We start from the raw sequence: 18,928 nt of genomic DNA, 5'->3' as shown, positions 1-18,928 counted from the left end.
AGTGTGTTCAATGGGAGGAGACCGACCTTTACAACTCAGCCTCAATGTTTATAGTCCTGACAGGGCATGCAGGGTGAGTTGGCCATTCCACTCAAATGGCCCAGTTAAGACATTTCCTTTTAAATGTTTGGTAGGTTCCTTGGGTTACATGCCATCAAAATTTGCCTTTTTTTTCTTTTGGCAAAGCATTTGTCTTGCCAACTTCTGGTATTAAATCCCTTTCATTTCTGCTTTTACAGGAAGGACAAGCAGGAGGGGTAATAAAAGAAATCAAGACCAGTCCCGGGCCCACAAGAACAGACTCCGTTGACATGTATGTGCAGAAAGACTGGGGCTGTCAGGAAGGCAGGCTGGGTAGTCCTGTCACTTTGACCTCGTCCCTGAAGGTCAAACATGATGGACTGAGAAAGGAATGTCTTACTAATTTATACCAGGATCTTTCGAGAATATTCGTTTTGAGTGCTATTTAATGTTGCAGCCAAAACTGGCAGAGAGTAAAAATGATTATTTTAGGCTGACAAACCCTGACTGCTTGTTAAAGAGGTGATTTGTCGCCATCAGATGAGAAATGAAGACAAACTTGCTGTCTATCAGATCAGCTATTTGTTCCTATTCTGAAGAGCCATGCTTGCTAATTTATCTACCTGTGCCGTTTGACCTGGGCCAGACTGCCCTGCTCCATGAGGGAGATGTTTCCATTTTTCTCTCTAGTAGTCATTCCAGTGATGAGCCAGGCTGACCCCCACTGGATCACCTTCTATACCAATGACTGTTAGTGCTCTTGCTCACTGCAGGTCCTTCTTGAAAGTGCCTGAGTGTCCTGTCTGTGGAGTCTCTTACCTGTGCCAAGCAGATATTAGGAAACAGACACCTTAAATAGCAGGAGGGCCTTTGAGGAGGGCATTGGTAGAAGAACTGGGCACCTGAACTCTGGACTCTGCAGGTGGCCCTGACCAGGGCAGGCTATTAGCTCATCCTCTGGAAGCCAGTTACTCCTGTATTAGTCCGTTTAAGAGACAGTTACCTGAAAATCTCCCTAAGGATCTCTTCCCTCATAGACTTTTCTTTTTTTTTCCTTTTTGTCTTTTTTACTGACCGGTAACGGGATCGCAACCCTCGGTGTTGCGCCCGCACCACGCTCAGCCAGTGAGCGGGAACCGGTCTCCACATGGGATCCGAACCCTCAGCGGGAGCGCCACCGCACTCTCAAGCGGCGCACTTCTCTAGTGCGCCACCGGGCCGGCCCCCCTCATAGACTTTTAAAACCTTTTTACTATAAAAGGGCATAAAGAAAAATCATGATTTGTAATAATGAATATGCTAATAATTTTTTTTTAAATTCACTTTTAAAAAAACAAATAGAAAAATAAAACCTTTTTATTATAACCTGATGATTGTACATAAATAATGACTTAAAAATGTGAAAAAAAATTTTTCAATTACGTTCCCAAACTCTTGTATAAGGAAGAAAATACGAGGGTATCTCAAAAAGTTCACAGAAAAATAGAATTAAAAGATAATACAAATCTTCCTGTGAACTTCCTGAAGTACCCTCATAGGCATTAGATAATATTTTTTCATCAAATGGGGCATTTGGCGTAAGTGAAAGTTATTCCTTTTTTCAGTTAAAAATTCCTCCACTTCCACCCAATTGCAAAACTTCCCTGGATTGGCGTAAGTGAAAGTTATTCCTTTTTTCAGTTAAAAATTCCTCCACTTCCACCCAATTGCTTTTTTTATTATCACAAAACTTCCCTGGAAGTAGTAGAGAGGAAGAAAGCCCTGCTTGAAATTTTCAAGCCACTTCCTCCTCATTTATATCCACATGCAAAGATCACTTCCTCTTTTAAGCCACACTGTTTTGTAAAATAGTGTGGCTATTCATGACTACCATAGGACCTGTTCATTACTACCATAGGAGTCTGAGATTGATTTCTAGGATTGGAGTTCAAGCTTTAGAGTCCTGGTAACTGGGGTATAATCCTGGATATTTATTAGATACATGCACTTGGGTCGATTGCTGAGAGTAGCTGCCAGTATCATCATCATAATCATTCTGAAAGTGCTGTTGGTGTAGCCTTGGTCATGGTTTTGTTTGTCATTGAAATGTCTCTTGATTTAATCGGGCTTTGAAATCAAGAAAAATATTTGACATACCAAGAGTGCCTACATTTCCCTGCTCTAAAGATTTTAAACCAAAAATGGAAAAGGGTTTCTTCTCTTGACATGAGAACGTGATGGTTTCTGTCAAGTTGGAGAAAGGTATGTAGACATGCATGGTGCACTTCGTCTGACTGCAGTCCTCTTTTGGGCTAGATGTCTGGAAAAACTGGCACCTCCAACCAGGGCTGTCTGCTGAACTACTTCTGTGGGTTTTGTGGTCTGGTCTCATGTGCACCGTGACCCTGTGGAGGAAGTGAGAGTATGTACAGCGTGAGGTTAGCCTCTCTGGAGCCTCAAGGTCAGTCTGCACACCTTCCCTAGAAAACACAGAGCAGTGTGGCACTGGAGGTTTCAGTACGTGAGACTTAAGTGGAGAGTGTTCTGGAAACAGTTGCTTTAAGTTGGGCTCCTCTATTCTTAGACTTTGACGTTTGCATTTCCTGATGAAAACCTTGTAACCTTGGTACTGAATGTGGTGGTGGTGTTTTAATGTAGAAGCAGATCTGCAGAAGGTGCCAGGAATTATTTGGAATTCGAGGAATTAACTGTGAGCCAGCTCCTGCTTTGCCTAAGGGAAGGAACCCAGAAGGTGGAGGGCCTTGAAACTGCACTTAAGGAAGCCAAAGAAAGGTAGGAAATAGATTGACTTGGAATATGCATACATGGGTTTTTTTTTTTTTAACAGCTTCATTGAAATATAATGAAGATACCATACAATTCACTCATTTAAAGTATACATTTTGACGTGAAGCCAAAGAAAGGTAGGAAATAGATTGACTTGGAATATGCATACATGGGTTTTTTTTTTTAACAGCTTCATTGAAATATAATGAAGATACCATACAATTCACTCATTTAAAGTATACATTTTGACGTTTTTTTAGAGTATTCACAGAGTTACACAACCATTACCACAATATAATTTTAGAACATTTTTTCCCCTGAGTAAGGAACCCAGTATCCATTAGCACTCACCACCCTCTCCTCCCAGTAATCTACTTTCTGGCTGTATAGATTTGCCCATTCTGGACATTTCATGTAAAGGGAGTCAGACAATATATGGTCTTTTGTGACTGGCTTCTTTTACGTAGCATAGTGTTTCTGAGGTTCATCCACAATGTAGCATGTGTCTGTACTTCATTCCTTTTTATTGCTGAATAATATTCCATTGTATGGAAGCACAACCTTTTGTTTATCCTTTCAATCAGTTGTTTTCACTATTTGCCTATTATGAGTAATGCTACTATGAACATTTGTGTACATGCTTTTGCTTGGACATATGTTTTTAACTCTCTGGGGTATATACCCAGGTGTGGAATTGCCAGGTCATATGGTAACTCTATGTTTAATATCTTGAGGAACTGACAAACCATTTTTCAAAGCAACTGCACCATTTTGCATTCCCAGCAGCAGTGCATGAGTATTCCAGTTTCTTCACATCCATACCAACACTTGTTAGTCTCTCATTTTGATTTTAGCCATCCTAGTGGATGTGAATTGGTATCTCATTGTAATTTTGCTTTGTATTTCCCTAGTGACTATTGATTTTGAGCATCTTTTCATGTGGACCATTTGTGTATCTTCTTTGGAGAAATGTCTATTCAAATCCTTTGCCCCCTTTTAAATGGGTATGCCCCCAGTATGAATCTGGCCCCCACCTCATGGGCAGAAGGGGGGACAATCAACTTTGTATCTCATGAATATTCGTAATAAATAAATAAATAAAAATAAAATTATTTTTTGCCTCTATAAATGAAAATTATTTTTTGCCTCTATTTTTTCCTTCATAAATGAAAAAAAAATAAAAATAAAAAATCTTTTGCCTGCTTTTAAAAATTGAGTTGTCTTTTTATTATTGAGTTATAAGAGCTTATTTTGTATTCTGGATACAATATATATGATTTGCAAATATTTTCTTCCATTCTGTGGGTTGTCTTTTCACTTTCTTTGTGGTATCATTTGCAGCACAAAATTTTTTTATTTTGATGTAATTCAATTTATCTCTTTTTTTCTTTTATCACCTTCTTTTGGTGTCATATCTAATAAACCACTACCTAACCCAAGGTCCCAAGGATATGCTTCTATGTTTTCTCTTAATAATTTTATAGTTTTAGTTCTTACATTTAAGTCTGTGGTCTATTTTGAGTTCATTTTTGTGTATGGTATGATGTAGGAGGCCAACTACATTAGACTCTCAATTCCGTTTCATTAACCTATATATATATCTGTCCTTATGCCAATACCATACTGTCTTGATTATTATAGCTTTGTAGTAAATTTTGAAATCAGGAAGTGTGAATCCTCCAACTTTGTTCTTTTTCAAGATTGTTTGGGCTATTCTGGGTCCCTTGCTCTTCTATATGAATTTTAGGATCAACTTGTTAATTTCTGAAAAAAAGCCAGCTGGGATTTTGTTAGGGATTGCATTGAATCTGTAGATCAATTTAGAGAGTATTTCCATCTTCACAATATCCTTATCCATGAATGTGGGATGTCTTTCCATTTATTTGTCTTTAATTTCTTTCAATGATGTTTTGTAGTTTTCAACATACAGATCTTACACTTGTTTTATTAAATTAATTCCTAACTATTCTAGTCTTTCTGATGCTATTGTAAATGGAATTGTTTTCTTAATTTCATTTTTGGATTATTTGTTGCTAGTATATAGAAATACAACTGTTTTTTGTATATTAGTTTTGTATCCTGCAACCTTGCTGAAGTCATTTATTAGTGGTAATAATTTTTTAGTGGGATCATTAGGATTTTCTGTACACATGATTAGATCATTTCATCTGCAAATAGAGATAGTTTTGCTTCTTCCTTGCCAATCTGAATGCCTTTTTTTTCTTGCCTGATTGCCCTGACTAGAACCTCTAATACAGTGTTAGATAGAAGTGAAGAGAATGAGCATCCTCATTATGTTCCTAATCTTAAGGGAAAAGCTTTCAGTCTTTTACCATTAAGTATGATGTTAGGGCTGGCCCCGTGGCTCACTCGGGAGGGTGCGGTGCTGGTAGCGCCAAGGCTGTGGGTTCGGATCCTGTATAAGGATGGCCTGTGCACTCACTNAATTTTCAATTATGTTCCCAAACTCTTGTATAAGGAAGAAAATACGAGGGTATCTCAAAAAGTTCACAGAAAAATAGAATTAAAAGATAATACAAATCTTCCTGTGAACTTCCTGAAGTACCCTCATAGGCATTAGATAATATTTTTTCATCAAATGGGGCATTTGGCGTAAGTGAAAGTTATTCCTTTTTTCAGTTAAAAATTCCTCCACTTCCACCCAATTGCTTTTTTTATTATCACAAAACTTCCCTGGAAGTAGTAGAGAGGAAGAAAGCCCTGCTTGAAATTTTCAAGCCACTTCCTCCTCATTTATATCCACATGCAAAGATCACTTCCTCTTTTAAGCCACACTGTTTTGTAAAATAGTGTGGCTATTCATGACTACCATAGGACCTGTTCATTACTACCATAGGAGTCTGAGATTGATTTCTAGGATTGGAGTTCAAGCTTTAGAGTCCTGGTAACTGGGGTATAATCCTGGATATTTATTAGATACATGCACTTGGGTCGATTGCTGAGAGTAGCTGCCAGTATCATCATCATAATCATTCTGAAAGTGCTGTTGGTGTAGCCTTGGTCATGGTTTTGTTTGTCATTGAAATGTCTCTTGATTTAATCGGGCTTTGAAATCAAGAAAAATATTTGACATACCAAGAGTGCCTACATTTCCCTGCTCTAAAGATTTTAAACCAAAAATGGAAAAGGGTTTCTTCTCTTGACATGAGAACGTGATGGTTTCTGTCAAGTTGGAGAAAGGTATGTAGACATGCATGGTGCACTTCGTCTGACTGCAGTCCTCTTTTGGGCTAGATGTCTGGAAAAACTGGCACCTCCAACCAGGGCTGTCTGCTGAACTACTTCTGTGGGTTTTGTGGTCTGGTCTCATGTGCACCGTGACCCTGTGGAGGAAGTGAGAGTATGTACAGCGTGAGGTTAGCCTCTCTGGAGCCTCAAGGTCAGTCTGCACACCTTCCCTAGAAAACACAGAGCAGTGTGGCACTGGAGGTTTCAGTACGTGAGACTTAAGTGGAGAGTGTTCTGGAAACAGTTGCTTTAAGTTGGGCTCCTCTATTCTTAGACTTTGACGTTTGCATTTCCTGATGAAAACCTTGTAACCTTGGTACTGAATGTGGTGGTGGTGTTTTAATGTAGAAGCAGATCTGCAGAAGGTGCCAGGAATTATTTGGAATTCGAGGAATTAACTGTGAGCCAGCTCCTGCTTTGCCTAAGGGAAGGAACCCAGAAGGTGGAGGGCCTTGAAACTGCACTTAAGGAAGCCAAAGAAAGGTAGGAAATAGATTGACTTGGAATATGCATACATGGGTTTTTTTTTTTAACAGCTTCATTGAAATATAATGAAGATACCATACAATTCACTCATTTAAAGTATACATTTTGACGTTTTTTAGAGTATTCACAGAGTTACACAACCATTACCACAATATAATTTTAGAACATTTTTTCCCCTGAGTAAGGAACCCAGTATCCATTAGCACTCACCACCCTCTCCTCCCAGTAATCTACTTTCTGGCTGTATAGATTTGCCCATTCTGGACATTTCATGTAAAGGGAGTCAGACAATATATGGTCTTTTGTGACTGGCTTCTTTTACGTAGCATAGTGTTTCTGAGGTTCATCCACAATGTAGCATGTGTCTGTACTTCATTCCTTTTTATTGCTGAATAATATTCCATTGTATGGAAGCACAACCTTTTGTTTATCCTTTCAATCAGTTGTTTTCACTATTTGCCTATTATGAGTAATGCTACTATGAACATTTGTGTACATGCTTTTGCTTGGACATATGTTTTTAACTCTCTGGGGTATATACCCAGGTGTGGAATTGCCAGGTCATATGGTAACTCTATGTTTAATATCTTGAGGAACTGACAAACCATTTTTCAAAGCAACTGCACCATTTTGCATTCCCAGCAGCAGTGCATGAGTATTCCAGTTTCTTCACATCCATACCAACACTTGTTAGTCTCTCATTTTGATTTTAGCCATCCTAGTGGATGTGAATTGGTATCTCATTGTAATTTTGCTTTGTATTTCCCTAGTGACTATTGATTTTGAGCATCTTTTCATGTGGACCATTTGTGTATCTTCTTTGGAGAAATGTCTATTCAAATCCTTTGCCCCCTTTTAAATGGGTATGCCCCCAGTATGAATCTGGCCCCCACCTCATGGGCAGAAGGGGGGACAATCAACTTTGTATCTCATGAATATTCGTAATAAATAAATAAATAAAAATAAAATTATTTTTTGCCTCTATAAATGAAAATTATTTTTTGCCTCTATTTTTTCCTTCATAAATGAAAAAAAAATAAAAATAAAAAATCTTTTGCCTGCTTTTAAAAATTGAGTTGTCTTTTTATTATTGAGTTATAAGAGCTTATTTTGTATTCTGGATACAATATATATGATTTGCAAATATTTTCTTCCATTCTGTGGGTTGTCTTTTCACTTTCTTTGTGGTATCATTTGCAGCACAAAATTTTTTTATTTTGATGTAATTCAATTTATCTCTTTTTTTCTTTTATCACCTTCTTTTGGTGTCATATCTAATAAACCACTACCTAACCCAAGGTCCCAAGGATATGCTTCTATGTTTTCTCTTAATAATTTTATAGTTTTAGTTCTTACATTTAAGTCTGTGGTCTATTTTGAGTTCATTTTTGTGTATGGTATGATGTAGGAGGCCAACTACATTAGACTCTCAATTCCGTTTCATTAACCTATATATATATCTGTCCTTATGCCAATACCATACTGTCTTGATTATTATAGCTTTGTAGTAAATTTTGAAATCAGGAAGTGTGAATCCTCCAACTTTGTTCTTTTTCAAGATTGTTTGGGCTATTCTGGGTCCCTTGCTCTTCTATATGAATTTTAGGATCAACTTGTTAATTTCTGAAAAAAAGCCAGCTGGGATTTTGTTAGGGATTGCATTGAATCTGTAGATCAATTTAGAGAGTATTTCCATCTTCACAATATCCTTATCCATGAATGTGGGATGTCTTTCCATTTATTTGTCTTTAATTTCTTTCAATGATGTTTTGTAGTTTTCAACATACAGATCTTACACTTGTTTTATTAAATTAATTCCTAACTATTCTAGTCTTTCTGATGCTATTGTAAATGGAATTGTTTTCTTAATTTCATTTTTGGATTATTTGTTGCTAGTATATAGAAATACAACTGTTTTTTGTATATTAGTTTTGTATCCTGCAACCTTGCTGAAGTCATTTATTAGTGGTAATAATTTTTTAGTGGGATCATTAGGATTTTCTGTACACATGATTAGATCATTTCATCTGCAAATAGAGATAGTTTTGCTTCTTCCTTGCCAATCTGAATGCCTTTTTTTTCTTGCCTGATTGCCCTGACTAGAACCTCTAATACAGTGTTAGATAGAAGTGAAGAGAATGAGCATCCTCATTATGTTCCTAATCTTAAGGGAAAAGCTTTCAGTCTTTTACCATTAAGTATGATGTTAGGGCTGGCCCCGTGGCTCACTCGGGAGGGTGCCGTGCTGGTAGCGCCAAGGCTGTGGGTTCGGATCCTGTATAAGGATGGCCTGTGCACTCACTGGCTGAGCATCATGCGGACTACACTGTGCCGAGGGTTGCGAACCCCTTACCAGTCAGAAAAAAAGAAAAAAAGTATCATGTTAGCTGTGTGCCTTTATCAGATTGAGAAGCTCCCTTCTATTACAAGTTTGTTGTCATTTTTATGATGAAAGAATTTTGGATTTTTTTTCAAGTGCTTTTTCTGTGTCTATAGAAATTGTCATATGAGTTTTAAGGTTTTTTAAACCATCATTAATAGGGTATATCACATTAATTAATTTGCAGATGTTAAACCAACCTTCCATTCCTGGGATAAATCCCACTTGATTGTGTTGTATAATCCTTTTTCTATGTTGCTAGGTTTAGTTTGCTAGTATTTTGTTGTGGATTTTTGCAACTATATTCATAAGGGATATTGGTCTGTAGTCTTCTTGTGATGTCTTTGTCTAGTTTTGGCATCCTGGTAATACTGGCTTCAAAGAATGAGCTGGGGAGTGGGGCCTCCTCTTCTATATACATATGAGTATATCTTTTTAAATATATGGTGGACCTTTTATATTGGTACAGCTGCAATATAATGTGTTACAAGCAAAATCATTTAGACGGGGCTTTGGGGTAAAATTTATTTACCTTATTTATAGACTTATTGTAGAGTCAGTGAAGTGCTATTTATGGATGTACATTTTAGAAATGCAGAGTGCTAAGATACCCCAAATATAAGATACAGGGGAGGTCATGCAATAGTTTTAGGGCTCCAATGATTGGAACATTTAATCATGAATATACCATGGCATAATTAATTCTATCAGACATTATAAATGGCTCATTAGTCTTAAACTATAGCATGGTAAGAAGCACTTTTCTAATTAAAGCAGTTTAAATTATTAACTATTAGAAGATTTGTTCTTAAAATATGAAACATAGACTATTTATTCAGAAAGAAAAAATAACCTGGAAGGCACGACAGCATTTATCCAATGACTGTGGTGATCAGCTCTTTTCAAAGGTGAAAAAGTTATGGTGGCTAAAAATCCCAGGTTTTTACTTTATGTCCTACTACCGTCACTTAGAAAAATTCAGGGTTGACTTCTAGGAGACTACCACTGTGTGTTCCAGTGGGGTCAAATATTTCTTCTACCTTTTTGGAAAACCCTAACACATAGTAATAATGTACAAGTAAATAAACAAATTAAAGCATACTTTTTACACCTTAATTATTATAACTGATTTTTAAAGGAAGATGTTATGCTTTGAATGAGGCCTTTAACAGTTGTAGAAGATGTTATGCTTTGAATGAGGCCTTTAACAGCTGTAGAAGATGTTATGCTTTGAATGAGGCCTTTAACAGCTGTACTCAATCAGTGTGTATTTCATAGGCATGTTTATATCTCCCAAGTTCTGTTTACCATTCGAAGAAACTAAGTTTTGCCAGTAATTCATCCTTACTTAAACTGACATGATTAGCTTTATTAGTAAAAGTATAAACTTAGGAATTTGCTAATTATTCATCCTGATATTTCATATGATTGTGTAATTGCTACTTTTACAATAATCATAGTTTTCTGCCCGGAGGCCGAGAGGTGTATATAGCTCTTGAGATTGGAGCTATGAGTCAGGCCAGCCTTTGAGGTGGAGACCTCGTGCCCCTGCTTTGAACTCCTTGTAAAGGTCTCTTTCTCAATAGCATTAAATTTCTACTTTGTGATCCAGCTTTCTTTTAGTGTTTAACAATTATTGAGTCGATAATTAGTTGTCGGGACTAATATTATTCTCTACCTGGGTATCAGGATGATAATTTTCTCCCTGCTTAGGTAGGACTGAAACCAGGAAACAAAATGTGATACATGAACAACCTGGCTTGATCTACGCACTATATAGGATATGATAAAAACACATTGCAAAACCTAACATATCTTTTTCTCTAATAAATAAGTCAAACTTCACCCATTCTCATTAATCATGGGAAATAGGGGTATAGATGTTCTAAAACTTATTCTGAAAATTTTTAGGTGATTTGTGGGGAAAGGGAAAAGATTTGTCTTTCTGTCATTGTTTTGCTAAGATTGATATTTCATGTGATTTGTGTTTTTTAAACATGCTCACACTGACAGCTGGTAAGGGTGAGAGGAGTTGTGTAGGAGATGTAGCCTAGGATATCAAGAGGCAATATGGAAGAGTTAGCCCAAGGTGGAAATTTGCCCTAGAAAATTACTGATAAATTGTAATTCAAGTGCATCAAACATGAGTGGTGGTGTAGAGACCACCCTCCAGCCCTGCACCAGCTGGCGCTAGATCTATTCATTCATCTTTGCTGGAGATAAATGCCTGTGCATTCATGGGGTTTGGCCATTTGCAGTAGATACCAATATTGTTTGTTTTTACTTTTTATCACCACTAAGTTCTTTTTTAAAAGTTAATGTTACCTACATGGAAAGAATTAGTTGCTCTACAAGCCCAGCTTTTTATGGAGAAATGACAGTTCTTTGACCACCCCTCCCCCACTTACTTTGTCCTGCTTCCCAAACAGCCACTTTTAACATATTTAGTTGTTTCTTTTGATATGTATCTCCATATATCAATCTTAAATTGCTACTTAATTTTTTAAAAAATCTTGAACAATCTATTGACCTCCCACTATGAAGAATGAGGATTTAAGTGTCTTCTCATCATCATCAACACCACACACATATGCTCTGGACCTCTCTTCTCCTCCCCCTACCCCCTTCTGAAATTGATTATATTGAAATTCAGTTAGATGATTACATGGTGTTTACATTATTGTGCATATGCACAGACACACATATATACACACATACAACATGTACCCATACACTCTTCCCAGTTGAGCTGTATACTATGTTGTGACCACTTTCCTTTTTACAGAATTTTTTTTTAACTCCATGCCTAATTACCTTTTTAAAAATTTGCTTAGCTTCCCTATATTTTTCTCCAGTGAGGAGATTTCTCACTTACATTCAAACATGTTAGTTGTCTAGTAGCAGTCTCTTCCTGAAGGCCATCCTCCAGAAGCCTTGCCCGGTTGCTTTCTAGGTACTGCTGTGTTGCAGTCATCTTGGAATCTCCCTTTGCCATCATCCTGTGGAATTTCTTTAGCTCTCCTGTGTTGGATCCCCTGCTTCCTGAATCCCATTCCTTTCTTACTCTTTTTTATTTGTTTTTTAATCACATCTCTGCTAACTTACTGAGAATGAATATATGATATAGAGCATATATTTTCTGAGCTCTACCTATTTGAAAATCTCCACCTTTCTACTTAATGAATAGTTTGGCTAGATATAGAATTCTAGATTGGATATAATTTTCCCTCCAAAGTTTGAAAGCATTGCTTCATTGCTTCTGGTATTACTGTTGAGAAATCCATTGCCATTCTGATTCTTAATCTTTGTGGGTGAAATTCCTTTTGTTTTTTCTCCTCTCTGAAATTTCTTTGCTTGGTTCCAACTATTGTGAAATTTCAGTGTGCTTTGGTGTGAGCCTGTTTTTCATCCATTTGTTCTGGACACTTTTGGGCTTTTTCATTCTGCAAATTCATGTTCTTCAGTTCTTGAAAAATAATCTTGAATTAATTTCACGATTACTTCATATGCTTAATTATCTCTGTTCTACTTGTAGAACTACTATTTCTTTATTATTTTGAATTGGACCTCCTGGACCAGTCACCTAATTTTCTTAACCTGTGTTCCTCTTTGCCATCTATGTCATTTTTCTTTTTCTATTCTTTCTTTTTTTTCCCTTCTTTTTGTTAGAGTTGATCAATTTTCTACTTTCTTTCTTTCTTTCTTTTTTTTTTTTTTGGTGCTTTGAATGTCCCTTTTTCAGTAGTTACATTTCCTTATGTCTGTAAAGATATTAATGATAGTTTTTTTAAGGTTCTATTCCCTGCATATTGTGTTTTTAGTAAGTTGTTTTCCTCTGTTTCATTTTTGGTTTTCCTTAAATATCTGGTTATCCTGGCTATTTGATCAGATTTACGAGGGGGAGTTAGAGCTCCATGACCATCTGTAGGGAGATCTGGCTGGGAGGTTTCCTTGGGAAGCCCCATGTCTGAAACTTCAAATCTCTTCCCTTGTCCTAGTCAAACTCTCCAGAGAAGACTCTTCCAGCCTCCTGCCTGGAGGGTGTTTTTCTAGATGCCAGGGTTCTTGAGATGAGTAGGAAAAGAAGGCTGAGGGTCTCAGTAGTCTGTATGTAAATTCCCTGTAGGAAACCTTGTCCTTCGACTCTGCTTAACATCTCTGAGTGCAGAGTTCCTTTCCTTTACCATCTTCTAGTCCTTAAACAGGCCCTACCTTTATCTCCACTTCCAGAGTCCTGGTGTCACCGATTCCTGAGCCTTTGGAGTTTCTCCAGTGTGCATCAGGTTACTTGGCTGTCACCACTCATACCTGTGCTTCCTGTACTATCTTGCTACTGTTTCCTCTTCCTTCCTCTTTGTTCCTGTAGGCACATTGCTTTTTAAAAATGATTTTAGTAGGGTTTGAGGTGGTAGAAAAATTGTGTGCATCTATTCATCCTATGTTCTTTAATAACAGTCTCTATTTGTTTCATTGGTGTTAGGAGGGCTTTCCTGTGATGATGATTTTGTGTAAGAGTAGTGCTACACTTGTTTGTTTGTTCAGAGACTTATAAACTTGGATGGGTCCTAAAAGGAAAAGTCTTTCCTTCTCTGCTGAATTCTTTTAAATGGGACACACACTCATGGAAGGCACATGCATTCATGCACACACAAAAACAAACTTTAAAAATATCTCTGGATAGTACAGTCACATTGAAAACAGGCAGTATTCAAGATGAGTTACACCTGTCTTTGATGCCTGTGTGTATTCATCTCTTAAATCAATTCTAGCCGGTTGTAAGATGAAAAATACAAAACCAGTGCTAGTAAAGTTAGTATAAAGACACTCTGAAAGTCCCTGATCCCTTTACCCACATTTTGAAGAGTGTTCTTTTTAGTGTCCCTGCAGTTGTTCTTCCTCCTGAAGCCAAAGAGAAATTAACTTTTCTACATTCTGCAATTTTTCAGACTTTCAGATTTTGAGAAGAAAGCAAATGATCGTTCTGAAATTGAGACCCAGACAGAGGGGAGCACAGAAAAGGAGAAGGAAGAGGAGAAAGACACAGAGACGGTGGGTACTAAGATACTAAGACTGCGTCACGCCCCATGGAGTTGTGTAGTAGCTGGACCCGAGTTTTGTGATGTGTTATTTGCTTTAGATATATAGAAATAATGTTAATGTTGACTGTTTTCTAGTTCTCTCACATTTCCATCTCCTGGATTGAATTTCATTCGTTGTCAGCTGTAGTGAGATGTATTCCTATCCATATTGTATAAAACCAGACCTATCTCTCTTCTGGACTAATATTCTTTCCTAAGTCCTTAGGTGAACAAGCCCATTAAATGAAAAAGGAATTTTGTCCACTTTATACGAGGTCATTTGAGGATATGAGTCAGAAAATTGAGGTAGAATTGAAAGATCTTCATTTGAATGAAAAAGACTCGTGTGTATATATTCAGCATTGAGTGGTAACTTAGAGATATGCCTTTGAGCCTGCAGAGTCTGATGCGTAGGGACAGTTAATGGAGCCATGAAGTTATAAAAGCTACTGTAGGCCATGTGAAAGGAGTGTACATAAAATACTCACTTTAGCTAATTCATTTATTCAACAATTATATATATTGAATGCCCACTGTGCGCCATACTGGGGACTGAGTTCCCTACTTTCCAGAGAATGGAGAATGTGTAGAAAACTGAGCTGTAGAGACCACCAGTGAGTAGTAGTACCTTTTGATTCTAACTAATTCAGCAACCAGTAATAGAAAGGTATGGAGACTTTCAAGGCATCATGAAACTCACTTACAAAAATTATAGAGCTGCCAGGAAGAGGGCTATATAACAAACATAGCTGAGGAAACTAGACACATGAATTAGCAAGGGGCTGAGTTGGTAGCTGGATGTATCGGATTGTGCTTTGACACCTCTGTGAGCTGTGATCTCCTGAACAAGTGTATCCCAGTTGATTTGTTAATGATCCATTAGGAAACAGTTGGGTCCAAAACATTTTTCATAAAAGGTTTTTATTGTATTAAATATCAAAGGTGGATCAATTACCTATCAGTCTTAATTGAATACTAAAGGTTGAGACTGTTTTCTCACAAAAAGGTTCATTTAATTTCTGATGATAATCACATACATATTTTTTGATATTTCCTGTATGATAGATTGGAAATGAAGTGGAAACATTGAAACTTCAGGTGACATCCCTATTTAAAGAGCTTCAAGAGGCTCATACAAAACTCAGTGAAGCTGAGTTAATGAAGAAGAGACTTCAAGAAAAGTAAGAATGAGAGATCAATTTTATCCTTTGAAAAATACAGTCGGCCCGCCACATGCACAGGTTCCGCATCCACAGATTTAACCAACCAACGATTGAAAATAGTCAGAAGAAAAAAATGATACAAACTAACAATACAACAATAAAAAATAATACAAAGAAAAAACAGTGCAATATAACAACTATTTATGTAACATTTACATTGCATTAGGCATTACAAGTAATCAGGAGATGATTTAAAGTATATGGGAGCATATGTGTAAGTTATATGCAAATGCTACACCATTTTATATAAAGGACTTGAGCATCCATGGATTTTGGTATCCTTAGGGGATACTGGAACAAATCCCCTGAGGATTCTGAGGGACAACTGTATACATTTTTAAAGAGTATATTACTATATAAAAACATGGTTTTGTTACCATGTTAGTGATTAAAAGAAAAATAGAGACCTAATTAAAATATGAATTCAGAAAACACTAGTGTACAGATTAATGTGTAAGCGTGAAATGCTTGTAATATGGGGAAATGGGGACTAGGGGACCAGGATTCTGTAGTTTGGGGGCATTTGTTGAGTGTGCTAGCCTATGTGAACCCTGTACAGAGCCATGAGCCAGGTTTCCTGTGACCGATTTAAGCTGACAACATTGTAGTGAACTCACCTAAAAGAAAGCTGAAAGAGCGTAAAGAACTTGGGTGAGGTTTATTTAGAAAAAAATTAATTTTGATCAGTTATTTTTGTCATTTTCAGTCAATTAAGGTTAAGAGATTTTTACATTTGCATTTATGTTGTGTGTCACGATTTCTATATATAGCATATTAAATGGGATGCTTAATGTGCTTGGTATTAATGCCATGCATCTAGGAGTCATTTATTTGTATTTGCTATTACTACATTGAAATACTCTTTCTGATCTTTACTCTTTTTTCTTTGGGAAACTTCTTTTTCTTTATAGAATCTTTGTCAGAAGTTGGGTGCTTGACAGAACCTGTGATTTTTTAAATATAAAAGGTATCCATGGATCACTATATGAGAAGCATCTTTAGCCAATTATTACTTTGGTCCATGATCAAATAACAAAAATGTACTTATATGACTATTTAAAACAATTATTCAAAGAGGACAGTACGTCATGTCATCTTACATCCGTACTTTTTATGTTTAAGCATAAGGGCTTAGAAATATGACTGTGTTTAGTAAAGAAGAAAGGAAAATAAAATACTTTGTTTTGTATTCATAAATCCTACAGCCCTAAAATTGTTTGTATTTTGCATCATCTCAGGATTTGTCTAAAAGTCACTGAGAAGTAAAGGAACATTGTTTATCCTCATGAAATCTTGATCTTTTGTAGGTGCCAGGCCCTTGAAAGGAAAAATTCTTTAACCCCATCAGAGTTGAATGAAAAGCAAGAGCTTGTTTATAATAACAAAAAGTTAGAGCTGCAAGTGGAAAGCATGCGATCAGAAATCAAAATGGAGCAAGCTAAAACAGAAGATGAAAAGTGAGTGTGCGTGGTAGAAGGGCTCCTTGGCAAAAGGAAATAGAGTTGCTTTTTTATCCATATTGGCATTAGGATTTGAAAATAAATTCATCAGATTTTTTTTATTTATTGGAAGGAGTACTAGGAGAGTCTTAGAAGGGATAAAATTTTAAAGTTTTATCATAACATAGTTATGGAAATTATTTACATTCTCTCTTAATTTGAAAGTAAGACAATACCAATAGGTGGTGGGATGATAAAGGCAGGAGAGAGGATTTTGCTACTCAGGTGTTTGGAAGAAGGTTGGGAGACAAGACTCTAACTTTCTATGATATTTTCCCCACGATTCCATTTCTTTTAATCTTTTTTTAATAGGTCCAAATTAGCCGTTTTACAGTTGACACACAACAAGCTTCTTCAAGAACATAATAATGCATTGAAAACAATTGAGGAATTAAGAAGGAAAGAGGTATTTATAGAAAAAAATTATTTCCACAGCCTAGTAATGGTCAGAAACTGTTGAACATTTTGTGTATAAAATAGTTGCATGGATCCTTAACTAAGTCTGGTTTCAAAGCCTGTATTCCAGTTTATTATTAATTTCTTGTTTATTATTAATTTCTTGTGTCTAAGTGCTTATAACTTTTGATGTATAATATACTTTGTGTACAGAGATGGTGCTAATGTCCCACTGTCAGGAGACAGGCTTTTGTGGTTTGTAGGAGAGTTAAGAGCACGGGTTCCCATGTGAATAGTGCACAGTGCAACAGCTGGTGGGACTATAGGGGCCATCTGCTACATGGAACTGTCCAAGGCCAGCTTGCCTGCTGTCAGTGAACTTGGGATTCTGGACTCGTTGGTGTGCAATTTAGATTAGTAATAAAGCCCAGCATGGTGCGATAATTTACAGACCATGGAAGCTCTGAATTAGAAGGGGCCTTTTAATTTATATCCTTATAAACATACACTTTTTTTTAATGGATGAATGGATTTTATTTTTTTATTGAAACATAACTGTACGTATCTGTGGGGTACAGCATTGAATATCAATACTTGTGTGCAGTACATGATCCTGAAATCAGGATAATTACTATATATTTATCATTGCACAATGTAATCATTTTTTGTGGCTCTTTACCAATTTCTCGTTAACCCCCCCTCCCCTTTCCCACCTCTAGAGGCCTCAGTTCCATTCTCTCCTTCTGAGAGTTCAATGAATTATTGTGATTGTCATATCTTTCTTTCTTTCCTTTTTTCCTTATTTGTTTGTTTGTGTTTTTTTAGCTCCCACTTGCAAGGGAGGATAAGTGTTATTTCTCTTTCTGTGTCTGGCTTATTTCACTCAACATAATTTTCTCTAAGTTCATCCATGTTGTTGCAAACGGCAGCATTTCATTCTTTCTTATGGCAGGGTAGTGTTCCATTGTGTATATATACCACATTTTCCTTATCCAGGCATCCATCATTGGACGTGTAGGTTGGTTCCAACCCTTGGCTTGTGTAAATAAAACTACAATAAACATGGGAGTGCAGGTATCCCTTCGACATGATTTCCATTCCTTTAGGTTTATACCCAGCAGTGGGCTGGATTGCTGGATCGCATGGCAGTTCTATCTGTAGTTGTTTGAGGAAACTCCTTACTATTCTTCATAACAGCTGTGGTAATTTACAGTTCTACCAGGTGGGACCGTGTAAGAAGGTTTCCTCTGCTCCACATCCTCACCAGCATGTTATTTTTTCATTTTTTTAATAGAATTTTTTTCTCCATATGACCTAATAAATTTTAAATTTAAGTATGTTTCTTCTTTTCTACTGACTTCACAAAGTAAGAGTAACTTGCAGAAACATAACAGTATTGGTGAGTCACAGCCTCATCAAGATTGGGCTTTGTTATTATTGCCTTTCTTTTAGTGCTATCTTTTTTTTTTAATTATTATTTTAAATTAGGGAATTATTATTTGCAAGCCATAAGTTAAATGACTGCAACTTTCTGAGTAAGTTAGCATTGCTAATTAACAGACTAGCTTAGAGTCAATAATTTTTTTTTTTTTTTTTTTGTCTTTTTGTCTTTTTTCGTGACCGGCAACGGATCGCAACCCTCAGTGTCGCGCCCGTACCGGACCGGGACCGGCAACGGAATCACACCCCTCGGTGTTGCCCCCGCTCCTCACTCAGCCAGTGAGCCGCCGGTCTTCACGTGGGATCTGAACCCTCGGCGGGAGCGCCGCCGCACTTCCCAAGTGGCACACTGTAGCAGTGCGCCACCGGGCCGGGCCGAGTCAATAATTT

At 36.9% G+C, this 18,928-nt stretch overlaps 1 protein-coding gene across 2 annotated transcripts in view; it reads left to right on the top strand.

Moving 5' to 3' along the window:
* The window catches only part of OPTN (optineurin), a 46,575-nt gene that overhangs the window by 14,882 nt on the left and 12,765 nt on the right, over positions 1-18,928 (top strand). For both annotated transcript variants that reach the window (XM_008587841.1, XM_008587840.1), the window contains exons 5-10: positions 240-313; positions 2,659-2,793; positions 13,849-13,951; positions 15,046-15,161; positions 16,511-16,660; positions 17,015-17,108. In XM_008587841.1, the coding sequence (XP_008586063.1) occupies positions 240-313; positions 2,659-2,793; positions 13,849-13,951; positions 15,046-15,161; positions 16,511-16,660; positions 17,015-17,108 (672 nt within the window). The remainder of the gene's footprint in view (positions 1-239; positions 314-2,658; positions 2,794-13,848; positions 13,952-15,045; positions 15,162-16,510; positions 16,661-17,014; positions 17,109-18,928) is intronic.

This window comes from Galeopterus variegatus, unplaced genomic scaffold, assembly GCF_000696425.1.
Source record: "Galeopterus variegatus unplaced genomic scaffold, G_variegatus-3.0.2 Scaffold4565, whole genome shotgun sequence".
Lineage (NCBI taxonomy): Eukaryota > Metazoa > Chordata > Mammalia > Dermoptera > Cynocephalidae > Galeopterus > Galeopterus variegatus.
The sequence above is the reverse complement of the archived record's forward strand: the minus strand, read 5'-3'. Positions and strand labels throughout refer to the sequence as shown.